This window comes from Narcine bancroftii, chromosome 1 (assembly GCF_036971445.1).
Source record: "Narcine bancroftii isolate sNarBan1 chromosome 1, sNarBan1.hap1, whole genome shotgun sequence".
In the NCBI taxonomy this organism is placed as follows: domain Eukaryota; kingdom Metazoa; phylum Chordata; class Chondrichthyes; order Torpediniformes; family Narcinidae; genus Narcine; species Narcine bancroftii.
The window spans coordinates 352,537,265-352,554,469 of NC_091469.1; the positions used below are offsets into that span (position 1 = coordinate 352,537,265).

The 17,205-nt window shown below is 41.2% G+C and overlaps 1 protein-coding gene and 1 long non-coding RNA gene across 4 annotated transcripts in view; one reads left to right on the forward strand and one right to left on the reverse strand.

Moving 5' to 3' along the window:
- Positions 1-6,195, forward strand: part of LOC138749511 (uncharacterized) — a 92,442-nt gene extending 86,247 nt beyond the window's left edge. For both annotated transcript variants that reach the window (XM_069910942.1, XM_069910952.1), the window contains exon 10: positions 1,096-6,195. In XM_069910942.1, the coding sequence (XP_069767043.1) occupies positions 1,096-1,535 (440 nt within the window). In that variant the 3' untranslated portion in view covers positions 1,536-6,195. The remainder of the gene's footprint in view (positions 1-1,095) is intronic.
- Positions 1-17,205, reverse strand: part of LOC138749517 (uncharacterized) — a 145,884-nt gene that overhangs the window by 100,432 nt on the left and 28,247 nt on the right. The window lies entirely within an intron of this gene.

Genomic DNA, 17,205 nt, shown 5'->3' on the forward strand with positions numbered 1-17,205 from the left:
TTATTACCCAGAATTATATCCAGTATTGCCTCTTTGCTCATTTGCCGGTCTGCATACTGTGTCAGAAATAATTTTTCAATACACCTGACAAATTCAGTCCCATCTATCCCTCTTGCAGTCAGTAGATGCCAATCACTGAAGTCTCCCATAACAACAACCCTGTATTTCCTACGCCATTCAAAAATCTGCCTGCTTATCTGCTCCTCAGGTTCCTGAGGGCTATTTGGGGGCCTGTAGACTATTCTAGTAACGTTCTTATTTCTGTCTTCAACCCACATCATCTCAGCAGACACTACGCCTGCAGCATCCTCCCTTTCTATAGCCATAATACTATCCCTGACCGATTATACTACTCTCCCGTTTCTTACCTCCCATCCTATTCCTTTTAAAACCCCTAAACCCCAGTACCTGCATCAGTTAATCTTGCCCTTCCTCCAGCCAAGTTTTAGTAATGGCCACAACATTGTAGTTTTCCTCATTGGATCCATTTGATGTTTGTTGACAGAGATTACTCTGGATCCAATTGATGAAACTCTTTTCAGTGTGCAACAATGATTTGTGCAACAGGACATGGTTGTAAGTAGTTAAATAATCGTTAAATATCCACCATGAATTCAAATCCCACCAGATAGCTGGAGAATTCGGATTCGGGTTAGGATTTTTTTTAAAGATGTCTAAGTATGGCTAATCATCAAACTAATGGATTTTGTAAAAACTTAACTGGTTTACTGATTTCCTTGGGGAAGGAAATCTTTTACTGGTCTGCTCTATATGTTAAACCAGATCTACTAATATGGTTGTTCAAATTTAGCTGCTTCTTGAGATCAGGATCAATTAGCAGTGGACAATTAATACTGCTATAAACAATGGCATCCACATGAACAAATGAAAATTAGTCATGTTATCTTGCAAGATAGTTCCATGAAATTGGTGGGCAATACCTGAGGTGGAAGGCAAAGCCATTCCTGATATTCAGAAGTATTCAAAAACCATTAAAATGTTAAAATACCATTATACATATTCAATTTCTTATTATTTAATTTGATGTAAAACTAAAAACTGATCTGTGTGCATTTTTTTCTTCCTTAACTCTAGGTTTTTCAGGTGGCAGTAACATAATGTATGACACCAGTGGCCAGTCAGTGTCAAATGCCAGTGGTTCAGTCATTTTCAATGTAATTGTCAAAGTGAATAACAGTACAGATGAGCACAAGAGAGTTGCAAATGACAAAGCAAAATTTTCCACAGAAGATGATGACAGGTACCGTGTCAAAGAGGAGAAGCCAGGTAGTAGGCATGATTCTGAGACAGGCACAGGAATACCTGTACAAGAACAGTCTAAAAAAAATGTGCCTTTCCCAGTGCAAGAAGAACAAACCAGTTTTTATGACCATAGAGTGAACTTTCCCATTCAAGAGCAAACCAAGAGCAGGCAAAGTTTGGAAGAAGGTTTGATCCTTGCTGGTAGAACAATAAATCAGGAATATTGCTGCCATCCCAGAGTGAACACTTTTCCTATGCAAGAAGATGAATAATCTGAATTATTTTCCCAAAGGAAGAAAATGAATGAGCATAACTCTTGTTCAAATTGCTTCATTGCATTTCTGAAATATGAGCCTTAAAAGTAGCATTAAACTTAGCATTTTGCTCAAAATGTTAGTGTACAAACTTGTTGTTTATAGATATTGGAGACAAATAAAATTGTTTCATTTGTATTTTTTAATGTTAAATGTTTTTTTTCTCTCTGTATGCCATTTTTAATGCCAGATGAGAATTATTTTGAGTGGAAGGAAAGGATTTTCACTCACAATACAGAACAATAATAATAATAAAGCAAATGTATGAGGCACCTTTAAATGACCAAAGAGGCTTCATTAGAGCATTGGCACAATTGAATACTGTACTGCCATATAGTGAGATATTAGGACAGGCGACCAAATTTAAGAAGTACATTCAAGTTGAGGAGAGAATGTAGAAGAGACTGAAATATTCAGAGAAGCAATTCCAGAAACTGAAAGTCTAGTCTAACAGTCATAGAACATATAGATTAGAGTTCAGAAGAATAAGGAGAAATCTTATATCAATTCATAAGAAGATATGGTGGAGTGAAATGCAACACCCAAATGTGCTGGAGAAACTCAGCAAGTCACGCAGCATCCATAGGAAGTAAAGGGTAACCAAGGTTTTTCAGGTGGCAGTAACATAATGAATGATACCAGTGGCCAGTCAGTGTCAAATGCCAGTGGTTCAGTCATTTTCAATGAAATTGTCAAAGTGAATAACAATACAGATGAGCACAAGAGAGTTGCAAATGACAGAGCAAAATTTTCCACAGAAGATGAAGACAGGTACCCTGTGAAAGAGGAGAAGCCAGGTAGTAGGCGTGATTCTGAGATTTTGGACCTGAGCCCTGATTCATGAATCCATGATAATGATGTTGAGCTATATCCACGTGTGCAAGGGATTCTAATGGAGGACATCGTGACAAGTTAAAAGTGATCATTAAAAACTGAGGTGGGCAGAATTTTTTTTCACATAGAGGGTGATGAATCTCTGGAATTTTCTATCCTGCCAGATTGTGGAAGCCAGATCATTGGGGGTACTTGAAGAAGAGATCGGCAATTTTCTGAAAGATCAGAGAATATAGGGCTATGGGGAACTGGTATAGAAGAGGAGATGAGACCTGAAGTTAATCAGCAATGATCATATTGAAAGGGTGGGGGAGTTTGGAAGCAGGTTTGAGGTGCCTCGTGATCTACTCCTGCTCCTGGTTCCAAAGGACAATGATGTACAATTTTAGATATTATTTATCTTTATACATTATTTTATTATTAAAAAATCTAGCTTCTGTGAAAATGTGAAATGTAGCTCATAGCAAAATTGGATGAATGAGAACATTCAAAAGATTGGGACAAGTCAACACTTTTTCCAAGAGAAAAGAGAACAGTGCCTTTTTGTTTAGTGTGTAAGGCTTAATTTGAAAAAGGCTGCTGATAAGAAGTGAATGTTTGGTGGTGGTTTTATTATGAATTACAGGTCCCTCTTCTGGCAAAAGTTATGATAGCAAGCGTTATTTTGTTCTCTAACTAAAACGATTAACAAGGCAGTTCAGTAACAAAGCAGATGGTGCTTTTAGAACATTAAGAGCATAATGAAATAAAATCAGGAGTAGGCCACTCAAGCCCTCATCTGCCCATCCATTCAGTGTGATCATTTCTAAACAACTGTAGGCCTTCTAGAACATAGAACATTACAACAGAGTACAGGGCCTTCGGCCCTCAATGTTGTGCCAAAAAACCCAAACCCTTCCTACCCATAACCCTCTATTTTTCTCTCATCCATGTGTCTAAGAGTCTCTGAAATGCCCTTAATATTTCAGCCTTCACCACCATCACTGGCAAGGCAATCCAGGCACCCATAACTCTCTATGTAAAAATTTATCCCTAATATCTACCCTAAACTTTCCTCTCTTCACTTTTGAACAACTGTCCTCTGGTGTTTGCTATTCCTGCCCTGGGAAAAAAGATGCTGGGTTTTCACCCTGTCCATACCTCTCAGAACCTTGTAGATCTCTATTAAGTCTCTTCTCATCCTTCTACACTCCAAAGAGAAAAGTCCCAGCTCTTATTTTCCAATCCAAGAAACATTCTGGTAAATCTTCACTGCATCCTCTCCATAGCTTCCACATCCTTCCTATAATGAGGTGACTAAAACTGAACACCATACTCTGGTAGTCTCACCAGAGATTGTAATATGACCTCTCAACTCTTGAACTGAATCACCTTATTAATGAAGCCCAACATCCCTTAGGCCTTCTTAACTACTCTAGCAACCTATCCACTGACCTTGAGAGATGTATGGATTTGGACCCCAAGGTCCAAACTCCACATTCTTAAGTAACTGTCCATTAATCCTATACTCAGTCTTCTGGTTTGGTCTTCAAAAATGCATCACCTCACACTGACCCAGAGTGAACTCCATCTGCCATTTTTCCACCCAACTCTGCATCCTGTCCATATCCTTTTGTAACCTACAAGAACCTTTAGCACCATCCACAACACCTCCAACCTTCATTTCATCAGTCTTATCACCTGTTCTGGGCTAGTTACCAATAGTCCTCAGTTCCTTGGTGTTTGAAAAGCACATTCACTTTTTAAAATGACCTATCTCCATAACTGCCTGGAGTGAAGAAACCCAGAGATTTTTGCCTTCTCATTAGCCGTGGGTGTGGTACCAGGGATTGGAGGATATCTAATGTTGCACCTTGAAATTACAGGCTGCTGTTCTCACCTTTCCTCTCTCCTAGCCTTCTCTCCATATCCAATTAACACATATAGGGAGAGATTGGACAGATTAGGTCTTTATTCTTTGGAGCGTAGAAGGTTGAGAGGGGATTTGATAGAAGTATTTAAGATTATGAAAGGGATAGACAGAGTGGATTTGGATAGACTATTTCCGTTAAGAGGAGGAAAGATTAAAACAAGAGGACATGAGTTAAGAATTAAGGGGCAGAGGTTTAGAGGTAACATGAGGGGGAACTTCTTTACTCAGAGAGTGGTAGCCGTGTGGAATGATCTTCCGGGAGAAATAGTGGCGGCGGAGTCAATTGTATTATTTAAGAAAAGGTTGGACAGGTATATGGATGAGAAGAAGATGCAGGGTTATGGGCATTGTGCAGGGAGGTGGGACTAGAAAGAGGTGTTTGGTTCGGTGCGGACTAGAAGGGCCTAATGGCCTGTTTCCGTGCTGTAATTGTTATGTTATGTTATTTTGTCTGTTAGTCTGCACTCCTTTCTCTGCTGTTCCTTTTCATTTAGATGCCTACCTGATCATTGAAGAAGGGCTCAGGCCCGAAACATCAATTAACATATCTTTACCTTCAATGACCGCTGTGAGACCTGCTGAGTTCCTCCAGCATTTATGTATTTTTACTACAATCACAACATCTACAGGCTTTTATATTTCCCTTCATTACAGGTTGCTGAGCCTTGCATCAGGGTAGGGAAGTACTGGGGAAGTTTGAGAGAACATTCTGAGGGACAAGATTTATTTTCATCTAGAAAAGCAGGGTTTAATGACACAGCACAGTAGTGTGCAGGGGAGATCATCTCTCACAAACATGAATTTTTTGTAATTGAGATTGATGAAGGCAGAGTGGTAGATGTCCATATGGACTTTAATTGTCTGGGTGACAGGAGACAGATGGTTGAGGTGGATAGCTTAGAAAAACTACATATGTTGGAGGAACTCAGCAGGTCAAGTAGCATTAGATGGGGTAGAAAGGAGTTGATAATGTTTGGGGTCATATCCCTTCGTCAAATCTATACAATTTTAATGATACTCCCCCATTTCTAAAATCCAACCTATTTGTGTTTAAGATGCAATTTGCCTTCCAATGTATTTACATATACCTTCTAATATTTTGCAATTCTTGAACAAGAACACCTGTATGACTAAATAGTGTAACTGAAGCTGCTGTATCACTAAATGCTAAACAAGTTTCTTGGGTAATACCTTTTACTGAACATTGGAAGCTGAGATAAAATTTAATTAAATTTATAAAATTATAAAAGATCAAGATAGAATGATTGGAAAGTTTCTGCGAAGATTGAAAAAATAACTAACTGGCATAGATTTAAGGTATAGCATTACAAATGTGTTAAGGAGAATATTTTTTAACCCTGGGTATACTAGAGATCTGGCACTTACTGTTTGCAAGGAAAAGTGGCCATGGCATAAATCCTTGCATCTGTTGCACAACAGCCTGTGATACCAGGGACGATGAATTAGGAAATACAATCCAGAGGAATGGCCTTTATTCTCCTGGTATGGACACAAGGTCATCTTTGTGTTCTGTAAATTTCAAAGTTTTGATGCCTGCTCTCAATTTCTCTCCTATATCACTACTTATCAAGGCTCAGAACTGCATGCTTTAGTGAATTCTGGACTGCTTGCCTTACTGCATTGATTAATTATGATAACTTTATGCCACAAAATATTGAAGGTCATCGTGTCAGTCAGATAAAATTAGCACATTGTATATAAAGTGAGTATAGAATTTGATTTGTATTGTCTTTTGCCTCTTTCATTCTTAGAAATCTTCTGAAACTATGATATAAGCTCAAAAGCAATACAATTTATTTTCTATACAAATGAGTTTTGAATAAAATTGAAAGCATTGAAATATGTGAAAGAAAGCATAATAATGCATCAATTGTATTGTTTTCAATATATTAAATGAAGCTGCTCCCAAATCTTGTACCATTTTCAAAATTTTAGAAATATTAAATGCTGAAAACAAAGATTTGTTAGATGACATATGCAATTAAATAAGAGAAGGTGCAGAAAAGATTTACAAAGATTTGCCAGGACCAAATTTGACTGGATAAACTGAAACTATTATCCCTGGAGCAAAGTTGGCTGATGGGTGGCCTTGAAGAGGATAATAAAATTATATGGGGCATAGATGGATGATCACAGTCTTTTCCTCAGGGTAGGGAAGTTGAAACCTAGAAGACATGGGTTTAAGGTGAGAGTGGAAAGATTTAAAGGGGATTTGAGTGGTGTGCTTCACACTGACGCTGAGGGCAATATGGAACAAACTGCCAGAGGAAGAGATGATAACATTTACAAGACATTTGTACAGTTACATGAAGCCTGCTCCAAGTGTGTTTAATGCTGTGGTTTTTTTATGTTACAACAGTAGCTATATTTCAAAAGTTCTCTGGTGGTTGCAAAACACTAACACGTCATTAGATTGTGAATGCATTGGATAAAATGAGTAAATTACTTAAAAATTGTATAGTATGTTCTAATCAAAATTCTTTCACTGTTTTAACAAAAATTGAAATCAAAAAAGGAATTGATGTTTCCTTCAAAAGGGAGAATGATTTGCAACTTTTAAAATTGATTTATCCATGATATTTATATGTCATTGCCCATTCTCATCTGAAATATGCATGACATATTTCAACATTTATCTGTCGTGCGGCAAAAAGTGGCCATGAGCATTGCCTGGTGTCCCTAACAATAGGAGACAGAGAAGCAAAAGAGTGTCCCTTCAGAGATAGTGTTCATGAATTCACCTCCAGCACTCACGCAGCCTGAACAGCCACACAGACTTCAGTTCAAACTATTGACAACACAAGCTCCAGATCCAAATCTCCCATGCCCAAGGCCCTTTGGGAGCCTTTCTTGCACTGAGCACCCTCTCAAATCCCAGTTCCGATACCTGGCTCCCATGAGCCAGTCTCCAGCAGTCTGTAGCTAGTGTAAGTCCATCAACCACAAATTGCCAGCAATCCACAACCTTGTGTGAGTCCTTCAACCACTAATCCCCTCACTGATCCCTGCAGTTTGAGAGGGAAAAACTAAAATCAGAGGTAAAGGTAACCACAGGGGTACAAGAGAAGAACTGGCAAAAGTTGATTGGAAAGACACACTAGCAGGGAGGGTGGCAGAACAGGAATGACTGAAATAAGGAAGGTGCTGGACAGGTATATTCCAAAAATGAAGTAATATTTGTATTTAAAAATGACACAACTGTGGCTGACAAGAGAAGTCAAAGCCAAAGTAAAGGCAAAAGAAAGGTGGTCAAGAACGCAAACATTAGTGGAAAGAGAGAGGACTGGGAGGCTTTAAAGAGCAGACAGAAGGCAACTAGGTAATAAGGAAGGAAAAGACCAACTTTGAAAGGAGGCTAGTAAATAATATCAAAAAGGATACTGAAAGCTTTATGTATATTCAGAGTTTTTAAAAAAAGAGGCAAGAAAAGATATTGGACCGATAGTAAATGATGTTGGAGGAATTATAATGGAAGACAAGGAAATGGCAGAGGAAATGAATGAGTATTTTGCTTCAGTCTTTACTGTGGAAGACATTAGCAGTAAACCGGACTTTCAAGAATGTCAGGGAAGATGTGAGTACCAGAGAAAAGGTTCTTGGGAAGATGAAAGATTTAAGAGTAGTTAAGTCTCCTGGACCAGATGAATGCACCATCAGGTTCTGAAGGAGATTGTGGAGGCACTAGCAATGATCTTCCAAGAATCAATAGATACTGGCATGGTTCCATACGGCTGGAAAATTGCAAAGGTTACTTCACCAAATGAGAGCCCATGGAATTATAGGAAGAATACAGGATACTAGCATGAGTAGAGCATTGGCTGATCGAAAGGAAAGAGAAAATGGGAATAAAGGCATCCTATTCTGGTTGGCTATTGGATATCAGTGGTGTTCCACAGGGGACATTGTTGGGGCCACTTCTTTTTACGTTGTCTGTTAGTGATTTGGATGAAAGAATAAATGGCTTTTTGTCGAAGTTTGCAGATGATAGATGGAGGGAAATGGAGAAGCTACAGAAAGATAGATTAGGAGAATGGTCAAAGAGATGGCAAATTAAGTACAATATTGGAAAGTGTACAGTCATGCACTTTGGTAGAAGGAATAAAAGGACTATTATTTGGATGGGGAGAAAATTCAAAATTCAATGGTGTAAAAGGACTTGGGAGTTTTCTTGCAGAATACCCTAAAGGTTAACTTCCAGGTTGAGTCAGTGGTGAAGAAAGCAAATGCAATGTTTGCATTCATATCTGGAAGAATAGGATATAAGAGCAGGGATGTGATGTTGAGGCTTTATAAGCCACTGGTGAGGCCTCACTTGGAATATGTGATAATAGGGACTAAAGAATTGGTCATATCTTGGAATGGACATAAGTCAGAATTGTGCCCATGCACATGAGGTACAAAGTCTTAAAGCAAACTTTTTAATTAAATCTTTTTTTTTCATCGTACATTTGACGATAACAACTTAAAGTTTTCTGGATTTGTTGATCAACCTTAGTGAATCCACATTCTGTTCCATGCATACCTTGTTAGTCAGCATCCTGGGGCTAGGTGCAGCCATCTTGATTCCTGTGCGCATGCGTGAGTCTTCAGTTGGCGCGTGCAAGAGCCTTCGGTGGGTTCGTGTATTGGAGTTCGGTTGGTGCATGCACAAGAGTTAAGCGTCTTGAAGATATTGAAATCGCGTCCATAACTCTTGCACAAGCATCACTCGAATTCCAATACGCGAACCCAGTGCATGCACCTACCGAAGACTTGTGTATTTGCACAGGAATAAAGATGGCTGCGTCCAGCCCTGGGACCCCAGAACGCCAACTAACAAGGTAAGTACGCACATTTTGGCTCTTACATACCCTGTAATTCTTGTTACAGTTTGTGAAATACAACATAAACTGCGTAATCTTTAAAAAAAAAATGTGGTCGTAAGTTGGGGCCTACCTGCATAACATATATTTCAGTGTATAAGATGACCTTCAGATAAGATGGGCCCCCATTTTCAGCCTGAATTTCACGATTATCATATATCAGGCATATAAGATGACCCGTCATCTTATATGCTGCAAGGAACGTGCTGAAGACAGGTGTCTGGACCTCCCAGCAACAACCCAAACTTTGTATTAACGCCCCAATTGCCAAGTAACAAATCTGTAAATTTAGCAATCAAGTGATTACAAGAACAGTTTAAAAAAAAAACTTTGCCTTTGACCGGTAAGTTGCCAAATGGAGCTGGGTCCAAGTCTTCAGCATTGGCTGCAGCCACAGTTGACAACGGTGACTCCATTCTCAACATTGGGTCCAATGCTGTCTGCATTGAAGAAGTTGACTCAGGCTGCCCATGTATGCTCAGTGCAGGAACCATAGCTACCTGTAGGCTTGGGGGGTCACCAGTTCCTGGGCAGGAGCTCAGGATCCCGGGCAGGAGTGGGGACCTTGGGCTCTACAATTATAAAATGTCTGGGTAGAGAGGTGTGGGGGTACCAGTAGTGGGGTGGTGGAACCGGTCCACTTTTCCGGCCAGAAATTTTGTAGGATGGTGTCTTTTTGGGTGTTTTGTCATCTTGTACGCTGAATAAGCAGTTTTTTGATTGGAATTTAAGGTCTCGTTTTTGTATCTAGCATACAAGACAATCACTGATTTTTTAAATGTAGTTTCAAGGCTCATATGCCAAAATATATGGTAGTTTTATGCTTCTTATTGAAGAAAGGATGTACTGGCTTTGGAGAGGATTCAGAATAGATTTACAAGAATGATTCCTGGAATTAAGAGATAAGCATTTTAGAAACATTTTTTTTTAATTTTTATTTTTCACACTATGAACCATACTGACCAAAATACACACAAACATTTCCCTCTTGAATATAGTGTCATTTTCTCCCCTTTTTCCCCCTCCTTTTCCTCCCTCCTTCACCCCCCTCCCCACCCACTCAACGTTCAACCTATATGATACATTAAACCTATTAAACAATGTCATTACACAATGAAAATAAACAAGAAATTTGTGTCTTCTACTTTTACATACTGGGTCATTTCGTCTTCTTCTGTCATTTTAGGCGGTGGAGGTCAGCGGTAGGACTTCTCTGTTGTGTTCCATGTACGGTTCCCAATTTTGTTTGAATACTGTGATATTATTTCTTAAATTATATGTTATTTTTTCCAATGAATACATTTATTCATTTCTATGTACCATTGCTGTATTCTCAGGCTATCTTCTGATTTCCAGGTTGACATAATACATTTTTTTGCTACAGCTAAGGCTATCATAATAAATCATTTTTGTGCTTCATCCAAATTGAGGCCAAGTTCTTTACTTCTTATATTACTTAGAAGAAAGATCTCTGGATTTTTTGGTATGTCATTTTTTTGTGATTTTATTTAATACCTGATTTAGATCTTCCCAAAACTTTTCCACTTTCTCACATGCCCAAATTGTTCCCGTTTCCTTCTTACAATGAAAACATTTGTCTGATACTGTTGGGTCCCATTTATTTAACTTTTGGGGCGTGGTGTATAGCCTGTGTAACCAATTATATTGTATCATGCATAACCTAGTGTTTATTGTATTTCTCATAGTTCCGGAACATAGCTTTTCCCATGGTTCATTCTTTATCTTTATGTTTAGATCTTGTTCCCATTTTTATTTGAGTTTACAGCTTGTTTCCTCGTTCTCTTTCTCTTGCAGTTTGATGTACATGTTTGTTATAAATCTTTTAATTATCATTGTGTCTGTAATCACATATTCAAAATTGCTTCCTTCTGGTAACCTCAGTCTGCTTCCCAATTTGTCCTTCAAGTAGGTTTTCATTTGGTGGTATGCAAACATTGTACAATGACTTATACCATATTTGTCCTTCATTTGTTCAAAAGATAATAATTTATTTCCCGAAAAACAATTTTCTATTCTTTTGATCCCTTTTCTCTCCCATTCTCTAAAGGAAAGGTTATCTATTGAGAAAGGGATTAGTTGATTTTGCATCAATATTGCATCAATATTAATTTTTGTAGTTGATAATTTGTTTTATTCCAGAACAAGAATGCACAACTTCAGGATTGAAGGATGCCCATTTAAAACTGAGATGCAAAGGAGTTTCTTTCGCTAAAGAGTAGAGAACCTCTGGAATTTGCTGCCATGGGCGGCTGCAGAGGCCAGGTTGTTAGGTGGATTTAAGGCTGAGATTAATAGCTATCTGAATAGTCAGGGTATCAAAGGTTATGGGGAAAAAGGCAGGGGAGTGGGGTTGAATGGAGAATGGATCAAATGATGGAATGGCGGAGTAAACGTGACAGACCGAATTACCTACTTTTGTTTCTATATCTTATGGTCTAATGGTTTGTTACCGTGGTCACCGTCCTGTAGGATCATCTATGCTTCTCATTCTCAACAGGTGGTTTGGCGCTGGGTGGGGGATGGGTGTGTTTTTCCTAATTTCTGGTGCCCTGCACTGGACCACTGCTCCCTTGGAGTCTGCAACTCCTCAGGGTACGCTGGCTAGCACAGGTGCCACCAACTTGCGCATAGACCTTTGTGGTTGTAGAATTTTTTAAAAAACACCATCGTCTCCTTTAACAGGCCATTTGAAAACTGCACGGAACTGTTGAGTATTAGAACCAGGTGATAGGACCCTGTGGAGCAGTGCTGTGTCTCCATTCTCCAGTCTCCCAGGTCTGCACCAGTAGGAGCACTTCCATAACAGTAGCTTCGGCAGTGCCACCAATTTTTTTTGTCAGTAAGCACTCAAAGCATATTGTCCAGGTTCTGGTTACAAAGGCCATACTGATTATAAATGGTAGAATGTCTTTCCAAAAGTACTCCCTTAACCTGTTCCATTTTCACAACAATACATTTTTTTTCGAGATTCCAGAACATTTAGTTGACTGAATTGAAATGCCCAAGTGCTTGATGGGATTTAAATTTTTCTCCCTTGATCATAACCCAATAATTTAATTCATTTTGAACTATTGTACAGCTAATGAAATACTTTTACATTTGATGTCCATATATACAAAACCAGAATAATGAAAGCCCAATCCTTTTTGGCCATCATGCTCATTCTCAAAATACCTCAAGGAAACTTGTATCCAATCAACAATTTTGGAAGTGCAGTCACTTATAATTTGTAGGAAAACTGAGCTCCTACCCTTTTTCATATTAATTCACAACAATGTTTGTACTATGAGCTACAGAACTGCAGTAAAAGTGAAAAAATTAAATGCTAGAAATAATTAGCAGGACAGGAGATAAGGCAGCATCTGTGGAAAAAGAAAAACTGGATGAATGTTACAACTTGATGACCTTACATGACACAAGTCAATTATGTGCCAGCTGGAAATACTAATTATCTAAAACAACTTTCCACTTCTCTACTATTTATTAATAATATTTATTTTAATATACAATAAATTTTAAATTTCATTTTATAAAAATTTTAATTAAAAAATTTAGACATACAGCACAGTAATCGGCCCTTTCGACCCATGAGCCCATGCTGCCCAATTACCTACAATCCCTGGTACATTTTGAACAGTTGGAGGAAACCGGAGCCCCCAGGGGAAACACATGCAGACAGGGGGTGGGGGGGGGAACATACAAACTCCTTACAAACAGCACGGGATTGGAACATCAGTCCTGATTGCTGCCACTGTAACAGTGTTGCACTAACCACTATGCTAACCTTGCCACCCCAGTAGAAGTCCTAAAATTGAGACGGCTTAGGGATTGGGTTGGTCTGGAGTTTTGGGAAGTATACTTTTAAAATGCAAATTTAAAGAGAAATGAAGAGGAGATGAACAGCTAAATGTTGATAGTTTCTTCAAAAACAAATACAGCGTGCTTCATTTATTAAAATGGACAGTTAAAAAAAATAAAGTCAACACTTGATAAAAATGTACCATATATGTTGTATTGTTGTATAGATGTATAGGACAACACTGGAATTTCCATCTAAAATTTTGGTTTTGAGTGATACCCTTTGAATAAGATACCCCCCCCCCCCCCACCACCTACCCAAATCTGACACTTACTGCTGACCAGTGGATGCTGTTAAAACCAAATCATAATATTTAATAACAACTTATCATTTAAGGGTTTAAATTTTATTTGGACATAAAAAAAAAGTCAGCTATTGAAAGTGGCCTTTTAAAGCAGTGTTGCGTCTTCGTTGTCAAGGTAAGAATTTTAGACCCTTTGTACAGTACAGCCCTGATTTTAAGGTGATTTTTTTTTGTTTTGAAGATTGTCCCATACAATAGACCCAACCAGTCCCCCTCCACCACCACCCTCCTCCTGCTGGCAGAACATGACTCCCCCCACCTCAATAATTTCTCCTTTGACCCATCCCATTTTCTCCAGGTCGAATGGGTAGCTATGGGTACCCCCATGAACCCCAGGTCTTGTCGCTCTGCAAGACGAACCTGGAAGGCTGGACTGTAGCTCTGGACTGCTTTATATACAAGGTCACCGGGATGACCCCTGGTGACCTAGTGGTGTAATTACATATCACCACAACTTCGGTGCTGCCTCATGTACCCATGATGAACTCATTAACTTCATCCACTTTTCTGCCAACTTCTACCCTGACCTTAAATTCACTATTTGGTCCACCTCTAGCAACACTCCTCCCTTTCCTCGATCTCTTTGTCTCCATCTCAGGAGACATACTCTCACAGATATCTTCTACAAACCCACCAACTCACACAGCTACCTCAATTACACTTCTTCACATCCTGTCCCCTGTAAGATTCCATTCCATTCTCTCAATTCTTCCATCTCCATCACATCTGCACCAGGATGAGGACTTTCATGCCAGATCATCAGAGATATCTTTCTTCTTCAAACAACATGGCTTTCCCTCTCCCCTCACCTGCATATCCTCCTTTACCCGCACATCTGTCCTGGCCCCCTCCACACCACACGCAGCAAGGACAGGAATCCTTGTTGTCATCTACCACCCCACCAGCCACCACATCCAACACATCCTTCTCCGCCATCTACTATGTGATCCCACCACTAGACACGTATTTTCCTCTCCACCTTCTGCAGGGATTGATCTGTCCATGTCTCCCTTGTCCACTCATCCCTCCCCACCAATTGTCCCCTTGATACCTACCCCTGTGACTGCAGGAGATGCTCCACCTGTGCCCACACCTTCTCCCCACCACCATTCGGGCCCCAAACAGTTCTTCTAAGTGAAGCAACATTTCACCTGTGAATCTGTAGGGGTCATCTACTGCATCTGGGACTTCCATCTACATCAGAGAGATGGGGCTCAGAGTGGGAGATCACTTTGTTCAGCACCTGGGCTCTGCCCACCATAATAGTGTGGATCACACAGTGGCCACCTATTTCATTATTCCCTTGCTGACATGTCTGTCCATGGTCTCATGCACTGCCAGACTGAGACCACCCACAAATTGGAGGAACAATACCTTATCTTGCGAATCGGCACCCTCCTGCTTGGACATTAATATCAACTTCTATGGTTTTCGATAATCCAAACCCCATCCTTCCCCCACTTCTTCCTCCGTAGCCTTCTCCAGCTCTATCTCTCTCCCTTTTCCCTGTCTCACACAGATATAGTAATTTCTCATCTCTCCCCTTATCATATCCAATTATCACCTTTTGTTGGTCTGGACTCCACCCCCAGCCAGCACTGTCTATTCGGACACTTCCTGTATTTTGCTCATTCTGTTTATTTGCTTATTCCTTGAAGAAGGGCTCAGGCCCGAAACTTTAGCAATATATTTTTGTCTCCTATGGACTTTGAAAGTCCAGCTGAGTTCATCCAGGAATTCAGTGTATTTTTCCATTTAATGTCATATTTGGTAAACTTAATTTTTTTTAAACAAAATAGAATTGTATAATGCTTGAAATTATGTTTCAAAATTATAATTGTAAAAGAAAAATACAGTATATAAATTAATTTCTTTGTGATAAGATTACCTGTATTAAGCATACTTGCTTGTTGCTACTGTGCATCTGTGGCAGTTACGCATGAACACAAAAGCCTGCTAAATTTACAAAGTTTGAGAGTTTTTGAAAAGTCTGGAATCTCAGCTGATCCAGATTTATGGCTTCTGGATTTTTGGACTTCTACTATATGTACATATATACTAGGCATATGTATCGTCCTGTATTAAGCATACTTGCTTGTTGCCGCTGTGCATCTGTGGCAGTTACGCATGAACACAAAAGCCTGCTAAATTTACAAAGTTTGAGAGTTTTTGAAAAGTCTGGAATCTCAACTGATCCAGATTTTTGGCTTCTGGATTTTTGGACTTCTACTATATGTACATATATACTGGGCATATGTATTGTTGGTCTGTACATGTGCTTGTACACGGGCAGGAGCAAAGGGGAGACGGCGGCCCCGGCCTCGGTCGAGTGAGGCAGGCGGAGGCCCCGGTCCGGACAGGGAGTGGGAGGCGGCGGACCCAGTCCGGGCACAGGGAGAGCAGCAGCGGCCCCGGCCCCGGTCCGGGCGAAGGGTAGACGGCGGCGGCCCCGATCCGGGCAGGAGCAAGGGGGAGACGGCGGCCCCGGCCTCGGTCGAGTGGGGCAGGCGAAGGCCCCGATCCGGGCAGAGAGTGGGAGGCGGCGGCCCCAATCCAGGCACAGGGTGAACTGCGGCGGCCTCGGCCCAGGTCCGGGCAGTATGGACCGACCTAGGAGGGGAGGCAGGCCCCTCCAGCCCGGGTAAGAAACCTGCATAGGAGAAGGCCACTCCGATATAAAACCTACGACCCAAGGACCTCGCTGCCACGTCCCAGCTTGCTTGGCCACGGCACACGAACCATGGGTGTAAAGGGTGGGGCCAGTACTGCGCGCACTGCACTCCACCTAAAAGCTCCTTTGCGCAGGCCCGAGGACAGGTCCACGTCCTCCCCCTCCACGTCCTCCCCCTCCACGTCCTCCCCCTCCACGTCCTCCCCCTCAAAAGATGCTCACAAACTTAAGCTAGCATGCTGGAACATCAGAACCATGCTAGACAAGGCTGACAGCCACCGACCTGAACGTCGGTCTGCCCTCATTGCACATGAACTCCTCAGACTTGACATCGACATAGCCGCTCTCAGTGAAGTCCGCCTGGCAGATGTAGGCAGCCTCCAAGAACGCGGCGCGGGCTACACACTCTACTGGTCTGGCAAGCCTTCGGATGAACGACGCCTATCTGGTGTAGGCTTCATGGTCAAGAGCTTCATTGCCTCCAAACTCGAAAACCTTCCGACAGGCCTCTCGGACCGAATCATGTCCATGCGACTCCCACTTCAAAACAAGCGTCACATCACCCTCATCAGTGTCTATGCTCCAACCCTCCAGGCGGAACCAGCAGAAAAGAACAAGTTCTACACCGACCTGCGCAACCTCATCCAACGTACCCCTACAGCCGACAAGGTTGTCATCCTGGGCGACTTCAACGCTCGTGTCGGCAAAGACTCAGAAACCTGGCCAGGAATCCTGGGCAAGCATGGCGTCGGCAAGTGCAACGACAATGGGCGCCTCCTGTTGGAGCTCTGCGCAGAACAGCGACTTGTCATTACAAACACCCTTTTTCAGCAGAGGGACAGTCTTAAGACCACCTGGATGCATCCCCGATCCAAACACTGGCACCTCCTGGACTACATCCTGGTGCGAGAAAGTGACAAACAAGATGTGCTCCACACCAGGGTCATGCCTAGCGCGGAATGCCACACTGACCACCGGCTGGTTCGCTGCAAGCTCAACCTTCACTTCAAGCCAAAGCCCAGGAACAATAAAGCCCCCAGAAAGAGGTTCAATGTTGGAAACCTGCAGTCAGACGAAGCGAGAGGAAACTTCCAGGCAAACCTCAAAGCAAAGCTCGACGTTGCAACCCGCCTCACGGACCCGT